Source organism: Pimephales promelas, chromosome 8 (assembly GCF_988280905.1).
Source record: "Pimephales promelas chromosome 8, fPimPro1.hap1.1, whole genome shotgun sequence".
Taxonomy (NCBI): domain Eukaryota; kingdom Metazoa; phylum Chordata; class Actinopteri; order Cypriniformes; family Leuciscidae; genus Pimephales; species Pimephales promelas.
The window spans coordinates 10,942,916-10,963,483 of NC_142776.1; the positions used below are offsets into that span (position 1 = coordinate 10,942,916).

General features: G+C 38.8%; 1 protein-coding gene across 2 annotated transcripts in view; it reads right to left on the bottom strand.

The window, feature by feature from the left end:
* The window catches only part of agap1 (ArfGAP with GTPase domain, ankyrin repeat and PH domain 1), a 163,641-nt gene extending 147,463 nt beyond the window's left edge, over positions 1 to 16,178 (bottom strand). For both annotated transcript variants that reach the window (XM_089133927.1, XM_089133926.1), the window contains exon 1: positions 14,294 to 16,178. In XM_089133927.1, coding sequence (XP_088990053.1) covers positions 14,294 to 15,539 — 1,246 coding nt within the window. In that variant the 5' untranslated portion in view covers positions 15,540 to 16,178. The remainder of the gene's footprint in view (positions 1 to 14,293) is intronic.
* Between the last annotated feature and the right edge of the window lie 4,390 nt (positions 16,179 to 20,568).

Sequence of the window (20,568 nt, forward strand, 5' to 3'; positions counted from 1 at the left end):
GCTTTGGTTGCAATTCATTAATCTATTCTTGTAGGGTCAAGTCTAGACTTTTTGGTCACCTGGGAACATCTCATCCCCTTATAAAGACACTTTTTTTATTTTTTTATTTTTTTTTTGAAACAGTCAACAAAACTGACCGGAAGTCCACTTCAGTGCGATAACTAGAGGTCAAAAGCAATCTTACCACTAAGTACACCTGTGCACAAAATGGAAAGACAAGACAGGACACGGATAATGCAAAAGGCATGTAGATAAACAGAAAACTCTACACTTAGCTCACGTCTCTTGTCCTCTCAACGACTACCTGAACAGGTGACACCTGCTGCACCTGCAAAGATATGCCAACTGCTCTCCCACACACAGAACCATGAATTCTTAAAGCCACATAAGATGCTCTGAACCCACATCGGAATGTAAGCCACAGAAATGCTGTGTTGCTATCTGTGCAGCTGCAACACACACTGAGAGAACATGCAGATGTGGCCTAATTCCTTAGCACAAGTGCCATGGCAGGCACTTACAGGCATGCAGAACATGAGCATGAGAGGTGGCAGACCACAGCTGTCCTCCTCTGCACAGGTGACAGACAGCACTGGCTAGCAGTGGTGACATCAGAAAAGAGACAGGGCTTAAAAGTATGCAGCTAGAGATTGTCCAGACACAACATAAAATGATGATACACTCTTTACTTTCCTATAATAAAGGCCAAAAATATCAACTTATCTGGTCATAAATGTGAGAACATTCCACTTTCTATGGAAGTATCAACACTGGCCATTACAAACAAAAATTAACTGGGTTCTAGTAACCTAGATATTATATTTTAATCAGTTAAAAGTACTAAACTTAAAACATATTTTTGATAAAATAAATGCAAATAAATTATAATAAAATAAAAAATAAATAAATTCAAACAATTAATTAAGGTAAAAATTACATAAAACCAATTTATTTGACCACATTGGATTATTTACGGATGCATTTGTTGTTTATTTTTTATTTCAGAATATTGCATCTGTAACATATCATTCACATTCGCTCTAATTAATTTATTCTTAAACATGGTCTTCAAGATTCATGCATGTGGCATTAGTGAAATGCTCAGTAAAGCTGCAAGACTGCTACAATAAACAAAGATTTTGTTTCTGGTGGGAACAAGATGTGAACAGCTGTCTTTTTCTCTATCTCTCCTCACCTCTACATCTATTTTCCAAACTCTTGGGCAGCCAAATCTCAGCTGGCACACCCAGGCGGGCTTCCCCCACCTCCAGTTTCACATTCCCAGGCAAAATCTCACCGCTCCGTCCCTCTCTTCCTTTATTTTCCATCTCAGGCCCAGATAACAGGACAGAGAACAACTAAACAACCATTGAAAAGACTTAAAAAACAAAACACAAGAGTTTTCCACTACGACCCCTCACAACACCCACACACGCAGACAGACAGATAGGCAAAAACTCCCATAGGTTCCTATGCAAAACAGCAACTGAAAAGGGCTCTGTGTGTGAGGGACATTTTCAACAGGTCAAGTCTTGCAGTTTAACACAGAAATTAAATGGACCATATCCTACATTTCTACAGCCGTTTAACGTTAGTCCGTTTTTCTTTTCATCCAATATTGTTTTGTCAGACAACAATAGATTTTTTTTTTTTTAAGTATTCAATAACCAATATGAAGAATCGTTTAATTTCTTCAATTCGCCCCAATATTGACTAGGCCAAAATGGTCATCATAATATAACATCATATTCATTATTAGGCCTATAAATATATAAAATACGCCGAAGAGTTCAAGAACTGACAAACACAGGGAACCTGCACAGAAACCGTATCAGTGGAAAAGGAAAGTGCTAACCGTGAACTAAAGTGTTGTGAGGTCAGGTGGGGGACAAGGAACTAATGTCTGATTCATCCAGTTGGGAAGTGAGCTCTGTGATCAACATGATCACATTCATCAGTACACACACAGCTGTCTAACCACATCTAATAACAGCTACCGAAGGACTCACACATGCACAACATAACCCCCAATATAAAATTCTAGCTAATGATCATGACAATGGTCACAAACAGTGCTGCAAACAGAGGCGAAAACTCCCTCCCGCTGTTTAGCATCTGGTTTCCTCCGAGCATGTGGCACAGCTCTAATTTATCCTCTCTCTCTCAGACACAAACACACACACACTGACCTTAATACCAGCTTGGATCACATCAGAGTCTAAAAGAGAATCAACACTCAGAGAGAAGACGACATGTAATCTGCTTCCGGACACTCAGTAGTCATCATAAAGCTGTAAGGTTGCTTGCTCTTCCTTCACACAGATCTCTCTGTGCTGTGACTCACACACACACACACACACACACACACACACACAAGCAGGTGTGTATTCAGACACAGCATGTGTTTAATGGGATCTGCTGGGATGTCTAAGGGTAATGAACCTCAGAATGGGATGCATTTGTGATTCATAAAGACCCTGCTGATCCATATACTAGACACTTCATTATCCTAAACAACAGAGAGAGAGAGAGAGAGAGAGAGAGAGAGAGACTACTATATTGCTGCATGCAAAAACACAGCACAACCAGTATAGTCTGATTCACAAGCAAATTACTCATGAACTCAGGAGTAAGAGGCTTGAATTAATCCGACATATCTTTTTCTTTATTGCCCATCCATAATATTATTAACACTACAAATTCCATGATTCATTTAAACAATGTCTTCATTTAATGAAGATTGAATGGGAGCTCCTGTCAGTTTTCAGCATTGTCCTAATAAAAGGCCGATGCTGATAATTAAAACAATGGCAAATATTGGTATACCGGTATATTGGCCTGGAATAGAACGATTAAAATCAAAGTTAGAAGAATTATTGAATTTATAGTGTTATCAATATTATGGATGAGGATAGATTTTCTATATCTCTAGAGCAGGATGGCCGATTTAAAACTGATATAGTCCTATCAAAAACAAAAACAAAATTGTTAAACAGTTTTGTTCTAATAATTGAAATGCAAATGCTATAATATTCTTTTTTCATGCATTGTCGACATTAAGTAAAAACACATTTGTAAGCAAGTCTTTGAATTTCTATTAAATATTGAATGCCATGAACCAGGCAAACTTCAGCACACTAACTCACCAGTTTACTTAAGCAACTTCTTTATTTGGGAAAAAAAAATACAATAATAGGTTTACAGAATCAAGAAGATTTTACAGATTGATCTACCATGTTCATTTTCAAATGTATTTTTTTTTTTACTATAATGTAAAATAAATACAAATTTACATCACAAATAGTGGCATGTGTTAAAGGATTAGTTCACTTTTGAAAAAACTTTTGCTGATAATTTACTCACCCCCATGTCATCCAAGATGTCCATGTCTTTCTTTCCTCAGTCGAAAAGAAATTTAGGTTTTTGATGAAAACATTCCAGGATTTTTCTCCATATAATGGACTTCAATGGGAACCGGATGGTTCAAGGTCCAAAAGATAGTGTTAATAACAGTTTCAGATGCAGCTTCAAATGTCTTTAAACGACACCAGACGATGAATAAGGGTCTTATCATGCGAAACGATCGGTTATTTCAAAGCTTATTCCAAAAATTTAACTTTTCTAAGGACAAATGCTAGCCTTGCTATATTCTCTGAGGCGCGTTTGTAACGTCACGTAATACGTAATTACGTTCAAAAGGTCACGGGCGACGTAGCCGGAAGTACAGTATCAAAATCGTCCGACATCGTTGTTTTTCCTTTTAATTCCTTTTTTTTGTAAACGGTGTTTGAGCTAGTTTGCACGTTCAACCAATGCGTTCAACTTGTAAACACTGACTCTGTACTTTCGGCTACGTCGCCCGTGACCTTTTGAACGTAATTACGTAATACGTGACGTTGCAAACGCGCCTCACAGAATAGAGCAAGGCTAGCATTTGTCCTTAGAAAAGTTACATTTTTGGAATAAGTTTTGAAATAACCGATCGTTTCGCATGATAAGACCCTTACTCATCGTCTGATATCGTTTAAAGACATTTAAAGCTGCATCTGAAACTGTTATTAACTGTCTTTTGGACCTTGAACCATCCGGTTCCCATTGAAGTCCATTATATGGAGAAAAATCCTGGAATGTTTTCATCAAAAACCTAAATTTCTTTTCGACTGAGGAAAGAAAGACATGGACATCTTGGATGACATGGGGGTGAGTAAATTATCAGCAAAAGTTTTTTCAAAAGTGAACTAATCCTTTAACTAATTTTAAATTAATAATAGAAAAAAAAATGATATTTTATAGGACTAGGCCTATATCAGTTTTATATCGGTCATGCTGCTCTAGACATAGACTTCAGCCATCAAGAAAATACATATCAGTCAACCACAAATTAAAGGAGTAGTTCACTTTTCCAAAAACATTTGCTGATAATTTACTCACCCCATGTCATCCAAGATGTCCATGTCTTTCTTTCTTCAGTCGAAAAAGAAATGAAGGTTTTTGATGAAAACATTCCAGCATTTTTCTCCATATAATGCACTTCAGTGGGAACCAAACGGTCCAAGGTCCAAAAGACACTTTCAGTACAAACTGCAAACTGTTCAAAGGGCTTTAAACGATTCAAGACGATGAATAAGGGTCTTATCAAGCGAAACGATTACTCATTTAGTAAATAAATAACAAAGTTTAAGTTTTATAAGCTCAAATGCTCACCTTGCTCTGTTCTGTGACGCACGTTTGTGAACGAATCTTTTTCCGAGTCAATTCGTTCGTTTCGTTCATTGAATGAACCAAATGACTCGGAAAAAGATTCGTTCATTTTGATGAACGAGTTCAAACAGGAGAGTCACAAACGTGCGTCACAGTCACAGAACAGAGCAAAGCGAGCATTTGAGCTTATAAAACTTAAACTTTGGTATTTATTTATTTATTAAATGAGCGATCGTTTCACTTGATAAGACCCTTATTCATCATCTGGAATCGTTTAAAGCCCTTTGAACAGTTTGCAGTATGTACTGAAAATGTCTTTTGGACCTTGAACCGTTTGGTTCCCACTGAAGCGCATTATATGGAGAAAAATGCTGGAATGTTTTCATCAAAAACCTTCATTTCTTTTCGACTGAAGAAAGAAAGACATGGACATCTTGGATGACATGGGGGTGAGTAAATTATGTGAACGACTCCTTTAATTCCCATGACTTTTCAGGCCTGTAAATCACATTTTTAAAATTCCATGATATTTATCAATGAACATCCATGAAGTTATCAGTAAACATCAGATACATGGATTATTGTAAAACCTCATCATTTGTTAATATTACCTTTTGAATGTGTTATTTTAGAGAATATTATTCTGCAGCAACCTTTCGGCAATACAAAATATAAAGTTGTCTGTAATACAAATAAAGCACAACATAGACAAATTTGACATGTGAAAACGAAAAGAAAAAGCAAGATGGGGGAAAAAAGTGGGGGTTGGTGTATGCATTGCTTCAGGTATTCATTTTTGTGTTCTCTTCATCCCTCATCAGAGAACATTGCATATAGTTAGTGAAGGCATGTGCGTGTGTGAGTATTTGTGTTGTGCCCATGCTCCACTGGTCAGGTTAGTATTACTGCCTACAGCTATAACGGTCTTTCTCCCTCTGTCACAAACACAACACACACACTACTACCATTTGAATGTGCATCACTAAAATTCGCAGAAGCGACACTATTTTCTAAACCATGCTCCTTTCCGTGACCCCCGTCAAATATGGAGAATTTGAACCTCAAAGGTAAGAGGCATTAACCTACTTCATTAAACTTTAAGGATTTTGTGCATAGGAACGGCAGCTCCACCACATTGCGGATGCAGGCAGAGACTGACCTACAAAACACAGACCGCAGGATGAGTGCATCTGAGTTTCAGACGCGGTCCACTCCACCCCCCATCCCTGCTCACTCGGTTAGGGCTCGTTATTTTTACACAGCACTGCTTCCGCAGAGGTACGAAGCCAGGAGTAGCCACAAAGGACTACTGCAAAAGTGTACACGCACACTTGCACGGTGTCCTAGGCTAGCCAGATGTGATGCGATACGATTCCAGTGACAAGCAATTTGTCTGGCCACACCAGATGCAACACGACTACGAGATCAATCAAAAATCACAGCCAATCAGAAGAGCGTGTGGGTGGGATCTCTTTGCAAACACACAGCACTCGCAACACCATGGATAAGCAAGTACCATAATTCATAGAAACTACACCCTTTTAATATTATTCTAAACACATAGTCACACTTGAGTGATAAACAATCTTGTTCTAGTTTCCTTTCATTTATTTTCAAGAACTAAGGTGAATTAGCCGTTATACGTTTCAGTATGGCTATAAACGAAAGATATTCAAACTCACATTATTTTAATAAAGTCCCATGTAGTCAATAATTGTATCCCTTAAAACTCATTTTTGATCACCAAAACGACATATTTAAACGTTTTTCCTTGTAAAAAAATTTTTTTTTGATTTTCACCACAGGGGGACTTTAAATAAAGTACATAATCAATACCCTCCAAATGCAATGTCATACTTTGTATGTTGTTCTACCAGCAACAACAATGCAGAAATAGAAACGTTTCCAAAACAGCCGTTGTGGCTGGTTAGGACAAAACTATGATTAACATGGAAAAGACACATTCACAGCATCATGTCTGGTTAGGAAACGGTGTCAGGGCAACTTTCTAATGATGCAGGTTTGAGTCAGGCCAGTGAGTCCCTCCCTGCTTTTCCAAGTTGCTCTTATGTCAATATGCCTGTCCAAATCATGTGTCAACACTCCACCTTCTAAGAACACAGACCCTCTCACACACACAATAATTCACTACTTTAGCCCAATCCTTCTGCTTTACTTCCTACTCTCGTGCCGCATGGGAAACAAAAGCCACATTTAGCCTGTCCCTGCAGTGTCTTTGCTCTGGAGTGGATGTTCAACAGCACACTGTATTGATGACAGCTGCATGGATACAGTACAACTCAACAATCCATCTCTGGCTGCAATCCACAGTTACATTTCCTTCACATTATGTCTTTCTCATTATCAGAACAATGTACCATTAAAAAAAGAACCAGAACCAAAAGGATTTATGACTTTTGGTTCTTCTAATGATTCCCGAATGCGTATTCTTCCACTGATTAGGATAGATCACGGTAGAGTCCTGCGCGGGACTGTTTTCTTCATCCTGCTCCCGCCCACGCCATGCCTAATTTCTGACCATTACCGCCCGCTCCCGCAACGTATGCGTTACAATCCCGCAATATGCATGTCCACTCCCGCCCGCACCCGCAAAACTCTGAGAAATAAATCCAGCACAGTAATAGAGATGCATTGATTTTGTATGTTCTCCCGTCTCGCATGAAAAAAACACGTATTAGTATTGCTATTATTAAAGAGATTCATGGGGTTGTTTGTTTCGTTTCCCTAGCCTGCATGTATTCTAACGCACCAATCAGGAAGATGAATAGTAGCCTGGCTATCGGGGACATCTAAAACGCTTAGGCTACCGTGCGTTTCTTTAGACTTCAACTCTTCAAGTACTTTGATTTTAGCTATTGAGATATTCCGTCATAGGCTTTATTGGTCCTGGAGTAAATGTGCAGAAAGCATGTCTGAAAGCAGCTAGCCTCGGAGAACACAGAAAGACAAGACACACATAAATGCCAGACTTGACTTTCTTAGGTTTTTTGCTGTAAAATAAATACCTCGTTTGAGGTTCTTTTCCACATCATTTATTGACACCTCCATCATGTCGTTAGGCTACCTCCCGATCCCGCAGTTTTGTTTAGTTTTTTTTAGCCGCCCATTCCCGCACACAGCAAAGTTCAAACCGCCCGAGATTTGCGTTGGGGCCCATGGGACCCGGCGGGACTCAATCCCAATGCAGCCCTCTAGATCACGAAACAGAAACCGTTTCTTGCACTACAATTCGGCAACACCAAAAAACATACAATGCAACCAGTGTAGGCCAATTCTTCAATGAATGACTCTTAAGGCCTATTCACACCAAGAGGATTGTTCAGTGCGATAAACATTTTCATTTGAATGTATCTGTTCATACCAACACAAAAATTCACATGCCGTCAATGCAATGCAATCTGAACGGCTGATCAAAACATGTAAATATATTGTTTGACTTACTTTTGTTTGACTTACTTATGTGTTGGTGTGAACAGGAATCAAAAACATACATTGCAAGCATTAAAGTCTGATTCCCGAATAAAGCTCTCTTTCGAATCTTTTAAATGCAAACCCATTTTACAAGAACTGTTTTAAATTGATTTCTTCTTTGTTATATCTTTATGTATATATATATATATATATATACACACACACATACACATATATATATATGAAGAGTTCAGATGCAAAAGCCTCTAAATGCCATTTGAAATTTTCTTCTAGAATGATCATTTTTATCAAGCTTGTATGTTTAAGTTCAGTAATTTCACTTATATTGCAATGATAATTACCTATTAATTGTTATTTAAGTGAAATTACTGAACTTAAATATACAAGTTTGATAAAAATCATCATTAAAGAAGAAAATTTCAAATGGCATTTAGAGGTTTTTGCATCTGAACTCTTCATATATACACATACACATATATATATACACATATATATATATATATATATATATATATATATATATATTCTCATCTCTCTAAAAAAAGATGCATTAAATGATCCATTAAAGATTAGAATCAGAATCATTACATTCCTTTTATTATTACATTACATTCATTTCAAGTCTTTTTTGTGTGAGAGTGTATGAGGCATTAATATAACAACAGAATAAAGATGTTCACACAGAAAGCTCTTTTCTGTTTTTATAAGTAAAAATGCCCTAGACGGACCTCTTTGGCTTTTTCGCTCATGTCTCGCATCTTTCGCATCATCTTGCGAACGAGCACTGCATTGTTAGAATGCGGTCAGGAGTAGTCTCAACAGTTTTCATGCATTTTCTTTATTCCACTGCCCCATTTTTAAATGCAAAAACTCTTTCTGTGTAAATGACCCGTAAGAATATAAAAGTGAATATTCATACAATATTTAAACAAAAAAAGGAACAATCAGAGCAGTGTCTCTGACTCAGTCAGACAATGACTGTCTGAAAAAATACGTCCAACTTCTGTCTATGTGTGAGTGTATAAGACAGTCTGCTTCCATTCCACTGTCAGACACTAGTCCCATGAGAAGCTCCAGCTATGCTCTTATCACATCCAGCATGTCACAGTTCCACATGCAACCGGCATTACTTCTGCATGGCTGTATATGTAGGTCACACACACACACACACAACCCCACCCACTCATACCTGACACCAATAGATGGCTCATGTTGAGGGTGGGGCAATGGGGCAGATAGTCACAGTTCAGACCCTCCAGCCATCCCATATTATACAAATCTCATAATATGAAACGGACACCCTAGTGATCACACTGTTCCAGAGGAAACAGAGCGAGTTCCATGTAAACATGCAATGACTCAATGTAAAAAAAAAAACAACTGCCGTCCATTACTTCCTCTATCCACTTCAACATGGGAGCATCAATGATATGGGGTGATACAACTTCTGCTTTTCATAAGCATTAGGTTAAGAGTTCTTTCTGTGAACCGAGGTCTGAAGTCTTAAAGACCCCCTGTGCTGAAAATCACGTTTTAATGTTGTTTATGTGGTTTTTAATGACTTTAAGGCTACGTTCACACTGCAGGCTGAAACGACCTAATTCCGATTTTTTGACCCTATGCGACCTGTATTTTTTCATGACAGTCTGAACGACACAGATCCGATCTTTTCAAATGCGACCCAGGCCACTTGGGTATGTGGTCCAAATCCGATATGTATCCGATCTTTTGAAATGCGACTTCAATCTGAACGGCCAGGTCACATATATCCGACCTGCACGTCATTGCACGCACCTGTAGCTAGCCAATACACGCCAACTCCAACACGTTTCTGCACTGTTATGGGTCGCTGTCTCTTCCCCAGTGTTGTGCCTGAACGCGTTCAATGAACGATAGTGCATGAACGCGTTCATATACTGTATTACTGCCTGATGAACATTACTGTGAACACGTTCATTCTGGTGTCTGTGAACGTGCACTCTCTGTCAGTTGCCAGATTTCTATAAAATCGAAAACCTTAGGGTTTCCTTAAACCTTAAACATTTTTAGCGAAAACCTGGCCAAAACACATGTAAACATGTCTTAAAAAAACACCCAATCTGGCAACACCAGCCACCAGTGTCGCACGGTCGCACCGCGGCCGCCGGTGACAAACAAAGCAAGGAGCGCCGAGGACGCACACTATCAAATAAACGGATTTTATGACGAGGATCGGAAAAATCTTACATTTATGTGCAAACTTTGCGATAAAATAATTGTTGTCTGTGTTTGTATATGGGCTGTGGCAATAATAGTAATAAAACAAAAGCTCGCAACATATGGAAAAAAAATGAACTATTCCGCAAACAACAAGTGACGTCGTTGACCGTTGATTACTCTTCTGCGCATGCAGGTCACTTCTGGGTCATATCATGTTCACACAGGAGATCACAAAAGGTCGCATTTAATTGGAAATGTGAACGGCCTTGCAAAAAAATTAATTTTTTTAAAAAAATCGGAATTGAGCATTAAGCCCTGCAGTGTGAACGTAGCCTAAGACTAACCATGTGCAAATTCATAAGTCAACACCATTGCTGAGTATTTCCTCAGCGAATCTGCCTGATTCATCTCCGTTTGAAATCACTGGTTTCTGAACGTCACAAACTACTATGCAACTAATCACATCGAGTGGTTCTCTTAGTTGGTGTGAGTGAGTGGAGGCGGGCTAATTTGCACACTCATAGAACGTGTATAATAAATGAGGCACGGTGTATAGTTACATTCAAGTTATTTTTAGGAATGAAGCATTTTTTTCCAATCAAAAAATGTAAATGTCATTTTGGTCATCAAAGATGACTAAAGGAATACAATTATTGACTACAGGGGGACTTTAATGAATACAATTATTGACTACAGGGGGACTTTAACATTGCAATAAAAAACAAAACTGCCCTTTTTTACTTTATTAATGCGCATTTCTGCTCTTATTATGAATGATTGAATGCTGTACATTCAAGCAATAGGACAGTAAGTGTTGTATGAGGGCAACAGTCGCCTATAAATTTATCCATATGTAGGACCCATCTGGGAATATCCCCTGCAGGACTATATAACGCTGACATTGCAGTGCCATCCCACATCCTGCTCACCAAAGCCAAATGAATGAAAGTCATACCCCATCCGGCTGCAATCTCCACAGCAATGCTAACTGAACTGAAATTAACAAATGACTCCAAGGTGGCACTTGCATGGCGAGGAAACGTCAGAGCTACGTCCAAACAGGCTGAGTCATGAAACAAACAACTGACTAAAAATAAACCTCAAAGGAGGCAGGTGTGTTCTAATGCGTCACACATAGTTTTGCAGCAAAAGCAAAAATGAAAACCATTCTACAAATGCAATCAATCCAAAATTTTAACTTTGATTTTTGTTCCAACTAATGACAGGAATTATTTCAATTATTTATTTCAATTAACATACATTGCTAATACTAATAAGCCCTCAGAAACACCCAAAAATGTAATAACTGTCATTACTTAGTAGGGCTGGGTAATAAATATCGATTTCTCGATATTAATCGATTCTCAGTTTTACGAACCGATATCGATTCTTAAATCTCAAGAATCGATTAGTCATCCTGTTTCTTTTGAATGAATGGATCATTGTATCGCGGCTGCGCACATCCAAAAAAATCGCAATAATCTTTGTCCTTTGTTACTATTGATATGAAACAAAGTCTCAATTTTCAAATTACGTCCATTTTCTTTAGAAATTCAAAAACATAAATAGCGTTTTGGCGCTGTGGCGTGAGATCGCTCTGGAGAAGCAGTAGCGCTGATCTCTCTTCCAGCTTAATAATACCAGTTACAGCGCCAAATAAACATGAATGAGCATCTGAAAGTGTGTTAAAGATAGAGTACAACTTATCGAAATCCGTATCATGTCACATTGATTCGCTCAATCAGTGTTTCAACCGTGGAAAGACGTCAAACAGCTTGTAATCAATGTCATGTATCGTCATATTTACCTCAGAAAACCCACATAAACGCGTTAGTCAGCTAGAAAAAATAACTCTTGAGAGGAGCATTTTGCTAAATATATACACCATATTACATATGCATTATAATCTTAATGTTCTTCAATATTTAATGCATATTTGAATAAATCTGGCAAGTTTTTATGACAGTCACCATTTAAATGTTTATATTTCACATAATCTTCTTATTATAAAAATAAATAAAAGTATAATTTAAGTGTTTGTATAGCTACAAAACAGTTCATTATTACCTTCATATTAGGCTAATGAAGCCTATAGGCTACAACTAGACTCCCATAGTTTACAGCATTAGTTAAGCGATTTGATTTCCTTGAGAAAATTTGCCATTTATTGTAACTGATATCCAAAATAAACAATATTGAATCGAAATCGAATCGAATTGCAAGCTTGTGAATCGAAATCGAATCGAATTGTGAAATTTGTGTCAATACCCAGCCCTATTACTTAGTTCCCTTGAGTTATTCCAAACCTGTAATTATGTGGAAAATAAAAGATTTGATTTGGATTCTCGAAGACAGAACATCAAAGAATATTCTGGCCACTCATTATAATTAATTAATTAGTATTGGGGTTCTGAGAACATACTGAAATGGTAATTATTCATCATCACCATTCCCTGCTCCATATCTATACATTTTGTATAATATCAACCCTGAATTACCTGCTTAAGACAAATATTACCAACAACAATTGATGGATTGGTGCATCATTGAACAGTTCTAGGTAAAGGTGCTCATTTAAAAGAAACCATGACACTGTTCTAATGTAAGATTATAATCAATTAGCAAGAATGTATTTCTTCTGAAGAGTCTGGAATTGCCTCTGGAATGTGAGGAATGTGGAAATGGTTAATCAGCTAAGGTGCTCTCTCACCCCACAGATACTAAAGGTTTTACTACATGCCGTGTTACAGGCATTAGCGCTGACCTGGTCATTAACACTGTCCTGAAATAACTCCCTATCTGACACAAATGTATAAATATTTCCTATTTAATTCATACCTGCTGCTGCACCAGCGTCATCTTACATATTTCAAAATGTAAGACTTTACAAACAGAGAGGATCTGTCCCAACCCTTTTCCTTTTGGGTTTAATATCCCGTCTACACTAAGTTTGACCGTTCATTATTCATTTAAATTCAAATTTTTGGGGTTAACAATCGTAAGATTTCAATTACATTTGTTTAAAATTACTTAAATTCATGAAAATTGTATATTCTACAGACAACTCTAGTTTTTAAAAGGTAAGAAATATGTGATTTTATGATTATTTTTAAGGATTATCTAACATTATTAAGTCAATACCAAACAATTATGTTCTATAGCCAATTATTTCATTTTTGGGGGAAATGTTTTTTTATAGTGTAACTGTTAACAACTTCATAATTCGGTCTTTATCATTTAATTACATCGCTGCAATTATATTTTAGGAAGGGGGTCCAATCCATTGCAAGGGGATCATCATGTTAAGGGGTGAAAAGATCGAAACCTCTCAACCAAAAGGCCTGTTTTACAGAAAGTGACAATCTGTCTTTCAATAGGATCTGTTCATCACCTCACAGACATTAGATGGTGGTAATTCATTAAAATCTCTATGGAACAGAATCTACCAGCAGCTCTACATTACCATATTAGTGACAGGAGGGTGGTGGCCAACTACAGTATCTCCAGTAACACTGAGAGTGAGATAATGCCTTCAGAACAACAGAAAAGAAAGTGTAAATGTGAATAGTGCAATCCCCTTACAATACATTAACTCAAGCCATCGAAAAGAAAAGACAAATGGGAGAAACAGTCACTATGACATTGTGAACCGAGCAGGCTAACAGAACCGATACAGCACTAAATGAGCTTTTTTTTTTTACATTCACGGTTCAAGAATGTAAACACTCACATCTCAGAGTAAGCTGCAAGCATGCAGCATAATGAAACACAAACACAGGCGGCCTGCAAAGTGCCAGCTAAACATCACCTTCCTGGCCAAAACAAACATGCATCCCTCTAGCCTGTCCTAGGACCACAAAAAGCAAACAGAGCATCCTCCTGCCTAATAACATGTGAAGTAGAAAAAAAAAATAGCAGAGAGAAGAAAAACAGCTATTACCGTCCGGTTGGCATCCATTAACACTCTCACTGCTGGACTGCGAGTAGCCCATTTCAGATCTGCGCTGAGTTCCCAGCAGGCCGTTCTTCCGGAGAGCTCGATTACCCGGGCTGCCAAGCGGCGTGGACGTCCCATCTCGCTTTGAGAAGATACCGCTGAAAAATCGAATAAGTTTACGTTCCTGCCCGCTTGAACGGGAGCCCGTCCCTCTAATAAATCCCTCCTTGTCCACCAAAGATTTATCCGACATCTTGAGAAGATCGCTGTTGTCCAATGTCCGATTCTTGCCCTTCATCCTCTCCCTGCGGCCCGGCTCCATCGTAGAGTCGGTTTTGCTCAGAACCTCACCCACATCCAAAGTGTTTCGCTTCTCGGAGGACTCTGACTCTTCGAACGTCATGTTTTGCAGAACCACAGCAGATCGGGCCTGACTTTCCTCTCCGTTACGGACGATGCAGCCCGAGCTGCTGTGGTGCTTCTCTTTGGAGAGCGCCCGTATGCGGATCAACTCTCCACCAGTCCAGTGGCGAAAGCTGAAACTCCTCCGCAGCAGGCTCGGGTGCTTCTTCGGCGGAGGGGTTTGAGGCGCAGGCTTGGGTGACTTCCCATTCCCTTTAGCCAGCAACGAGGAGATGCAGCTCTCATTGGCCGTCCTGACACCCTTCGCCTCCCCAGACGTCTCATCTGACCACGTACTGACCGTCTCCTCTGTGCTCCGGGAGGTCTTGAGGACTTTCTTTCTAATGCCTGCGTTTTCTCCATTAGCAGCAGTAGTGCTGGAAATTTCTCCATGCTCTGCATCACCTTTCAATCTGTCACTTTCTGCCCTTTTCTGCACTGGTGCCCCGTTTTCTTTCCTCTGTCCATTCTCTGGCACGATGCACGTTTCATTTAATTCTCTGTCTTTATGTAAATGCTGCGCCCTCCTTGAGATTTTCAACCTACCCAACTCAAGATGTCCAGTACTAAAGGTCCTGAAGTTCCTCATGTATGAGTGCGAAGAAAATTCGTCCGTCTCGTCCTCCACTTCTTTGAGTTCTTCCAGAGCAGAGCTCCGCTGAGGCTCAGAGACCCCCTCCCGCCGGTACGCGCTCACTTTAGGGTTCTCCAGCCGCCGGTGCGCCGACCCTCCGCCATCCTGCAGGTTTTCCTTCTTCACTAATGTCAAAGATATCCGGTACACGGTTTTTCTTTGTGGCGTACCCCGCTCCATCCTTTCCGGGTAATTAGAATCAAGTAAGTACATTCTTCAGAAACCAAATCCAAATAAATGAATTAACGTCAAACAGCGTTTCTAGTGTGACTTCACCCACAGCTGGCGATTCCCAGAGCACATAATAATAACAAAAAACAACAACAACAATAATATTTTTAGCTTTCTGTTGAAGTTGCTTCTTACAAAATCGCTGTGGTGTGCACAAAATCAAAATAAACGTCCCTTTGCTGTGCCGGTGCGTTCTGCCTAACGTTACTTGCGCTTTCAAGAAATGGATCCCCGTCAAGTCACCTAAACGTCCAATGCAAAGCCCGTCATCATGTTCACAAAAAAGTAAAGTCCGGCTTCAAATTCCTGCTTCCCGCTGCGAGGCTTGTCTGTCAGGGGGGAAATGTTATTGCAACACTGTCCTCCTAAAGCAGAAGAGTGTGGTCTTCCCTATTGTGGCCGTGCATCCCCCGCCGCGCAGCCAGCTTGCACTCTTAACACAGGACCGGTCGCGCCTTTGTTTCCCGTCGCGGTGTGTTCCTTCTCTCATTCAAACGTAACCTGCACGACCCGAAGCTCGCAAAACGAGAGTCCCGAGAAACGAGACAGACAGCCACAGCAGCTACGGATCCATGCCCGTCTCTCTCCTCTATCAGCCCCGTGTGCTCCGTATCCACACAAATCATCCAGTTAGAGCCGAGGGAAAACCCGGAACGGATTACGCCAAACACATTCCACACCAGTGCGGTTACATGCGACTTGCATCATTTAATTGTAATGCGTGGAAAAGGCAATATATCTATATAAAATACGAGCATTATGCATTAAACCAGCATGCTAAGAACTCATCCAACCCAATATTTTGAAGCTACCTGTACTGTTTATTATTGCAATATCAAACACAGGTTGTTGGTCTTAAAATCCTGCACGCATAAATGCGTTATAAAGTAGTAATCCTATCCAGAGACACACTATTGAGATTCATATAAATGTAACAGCTATGCAAGCGTGTGTGTTTGCTTTGATGTGACAAGAATAACACTAACAGTAATATGAGTTTGAAGTGAATCTCCTGTGCTGGATGATCCACTCCGGGACACCGCGTTATCCAGCGGACGCGCGGGGGTGGGGTTTCTACTTCACTGTCCATCAAAACCTTTAAACCCACCCGGGCTCACAGAAGAAAGAAGAAGCGTGCTACAATGTACAAAGTAGTTTTTTCTGTGAATGTGTTCTCGCTTAAAACTGTATCGTTAGCAAAAGGTTGTTTTGTTGATAATAAGGCACTAAATTAAGGTTAAAAAAAAAACAATGTATGTGGGAATAGGCTATTTTAATTTATATAATTTATTTGGTTGACTTAATTGGTATTATTATTAGTATATAAATAGAATTATTAATATATATTAATTAAAACGGTTCATTGCACTTCCACATATAGGCCAACTAAAATATTCTCTCAATGCATAGTATGATATGACTGTATAGTGACTAAACAGACTAGAATACATGGACTATGTTTCATAAGCAGTCAGAACACACTTGAGGTCGAGGAGCGCTTTCATCTGCCCTCGGGCCACCTCTCCATCACCCCCTTGTCTCTCTCTGAGGAGGGAGGTGTGGATGTGGAAGATTACCCCTCTTATCTCGCCGCTCAAATCCCTGTCTTCCTTTCGCCTTCAATCCAGGCCTGACATTTGTGGAATCTTCACAGAGATTTAGGCGGATTATAAGCAGCTCATTAGGATCCATTCTGTAGTTTTTCTCACCATCACCTCTCCCCTGTCCTCCCCTTAACTCAGCAATGGAGACCCACTTACCTCTGTGAAGCTTCAATATACTCAAGCTGTCTTCATCTACTCCCCTGTCCGAATTTTGTTTATCTTAATAATACAAGATCCAGATATAAAACTTGTTAAACCTGGTCTGTCACAACCATAAAAGTTATAAACATTATTTCAATGACTAGAATAGTATCAATATATATATATATATATATATATATATATAGGGAGTAGAACCACATGACATTTTACAACCTGAACAACTGTAACCTATCTTCTCATAAAAGGTCACATTTCTCTCTTTTTTTTTAAACGTATTGACTTTGACGCAAATAAATCATAAAACTATGAAATTATTTCTTGTTTTTACCACTTTTTTTTGTTCAATCATATGTTTTATCATTTAGCAGACAAATGGTTTTAAATATTAAAATAGGTCTAAATTGTGACACACTTAAGTATTAATATTTAATATAAAAGTGTTGTTAAAAAAAATCTAAGAAATAAAAATGTCAAAATACTTTTTTGTAGAAATAAAAGAATAATAAAGAATAAAAAAAAATTAATTAATTTTAATTCAGAAATGAAAAACATGATAATCTTAAAAGGAGTTGTTTTCAACTCCGTGCATGTATGAATGAAATAATCGACAGGGCATGTCAGCCTCATCGACATAGACCCACACACCAAACGACATCCAGTTCCTTCAATATTGCTCTGGTCGTAGGACTTCAAAACTCTGCACTAGCGAGGCTATAGAAAATCAGTTTGGGCAAATTATACAAGAAGTCCGACTTCAAACAAGCCTCGTCCTTTCATCACATCCACAGGACTGTCATAAAGAGAGGCAAGCTTAAAAGCCTAGGTATGCACTTATACTCTCTTGATGCAACATCGCCCTTCACGCTCTATCGTCAATGTGACTGCATGACTTCATACCTCCTGAATACTTTAACAGAGAATGGAATATAAAGCAGGCACATATGAAATATATACAACGGAAATGAACAAGCATGTTTCTATCTTCACTATCAAATGCAGTTGAATAAAAATGATGATGGGATACAGTTATTTTGAAAGGCATGTGGCTGCGCTGGCGACCCAGGGGCTTGACTGATTGCAGAAACATTCTTCAGTGTAGGATTTCCCACTGTATGCCATGAAATGAATGGAGATCCGCTTGCCTTACTTAGTTAAAAACACTGAGAATTTGCCTAACACGTCTTCAAACATGCGCAATTAAACTGCACCAGTTTTTTATCTAAATGCACAAACTGTAATATCCTAAAGATAACAAAATTAGAGATCATGCTTGCAAATGTAGAGCATTGGGGGGGGGGGGGGTCTGTTTTCTTCCTCCTCATTCTTTTTTAATTCATGGCCAAGAAACAGAGGATTCGGATAATTGCCGTGCAGACCATGAAAACTGCTTTAATGAAATTATGTTTCGAGATCCCTGGTCTGAAGATGTTGTTCCGTGAAGAACCACCTGTCTTCTCAGCAGGCCAAAAGAGCCCACACGGTTTTAGTGAGCTCTGAGAGTGCCTTGGACTTCAAATATACAGAACAAGTATATCTCCCACATTCCCCATGAAAAGCAAACTTTGTAAAGCAAAAACCATAGAGTATTAAAGGTGTGAATGTTCAATCAGGGATGCACAATGTTAAATTTTGGCCATGGCAATTATGATAAACCAATAATTCCCTGCATATTCTGGTCGATAACTAATAAATGGTCAATATTATAATTTTAGACCATTTTAATAAATACATACATAATAAAAACACTAAAATTCAAAATCAAGCTTAAAAAAATGTAAACTAAAAACAATGCTGATTAAGTGAATTTAGGCATTGCAACACTGTACAGTTTTAAAAATGGACCGTTATTATGATTATTTGCTAAATAATTCATTGAATGTGTTATAGTAAATGGGTACTTCACTGCTGTGGGGTTAATTGGGGCTAACTGATTAGAGAAAACAGAGGAAAAAAAAGCAGGTTTTGCTTAAAAGGCAGGAAAAATTCAACACCCATAATGGAAAGGGCATGTTGCTGTCCGACCAGTCTGCTATGGATAGGCTAACCAAAGTCAAATACTACTTTGCTATAGAAGGAAATACTACTTAGCAAACTTTTAGTCATAATAGTGTCGACTTGTATTGTTCCTGGGTGCAGGAATTCAAAGAGTAAATAGGTGTTTCTCAATGTCAAGGATACTTCCTTGGAAGGACGGGTCCTTCCAAGTTATTTCCTTCAGAGGCTAGGCGAGGGTCCTCTTTAGCATTCGGAGAACACGTAAATGGAACAGGCTAGCAAGTGCACGTCATTGCGTCATTACATCAGTGAAAGGTTCGCTTCGGCGCTGCAAAAATTGTGTACTGCACTGTTTAAACACACTTGACGGTCCTTATTTTGTCTTGTCAGTCCTCATAAAAATAAATAAATAAAGTATAAGGGATAATGTATGTATAGCCATGCGGTTGTTATAGTGAATACAACCCCGCAAACTCTAAAGCGGAGGGGTCTTGATTGAATCAGCCTGAATTAAGGGGTTGTATTCGCTGTAACAACCGCCTCGCTATACATTTTCCCACTTATAACATGGCTACCTACCAAATAAATCAATAATTTGACACAAAATATTGATTTAAAAAGGAGTTTATTCATTCAAAAACGATTATATTACCGTGAACAGTGAACAGAACTACGTCCATAGCAACATGATCTAGCTGTTAAAACATGCAATGGTAAAATATGTGACCAACAAAAAAGGCTATTACGTTATTTGAAGTAAAAATGTAAAAGTTAATCACCAGTAAAAGGGAACAGCTTTAAATCCCCTTTGCAAATTTGAGCCGATATGTTAAATAGTTTAACAAACATAAAATAAATGGCTAAACTTAAAATATACTTGCTTACATTTGAAAGCATATTGCCGTTATCACTCCGACTCCGGTAACGGTCGACATTTTTATTTTTTAAACAAGCTAGCAAAGCTGCGCATAGGATTGTGGGTGATTTAAGAGCGCGAAGGCTACACATATGCATCCTTTCCTGTGTATGGGATATTTTCCGATCGAAGAACTCAGTCCTTGGTTGAAATTCTGAGGATCCTCGACATTGGAACAGTCCTTCGACGGACGTCGATGACGTAGCATCCTCGAAATTACGGCTTCCGAGGATCCTTCCTTGACATTGAGAAACGCCTAATGTTTAGCGGAACTGAATTACTTCCAATGTGCTGTAGGCACAGGCTAAATGTTGCAAAGAATCATAAACATGGA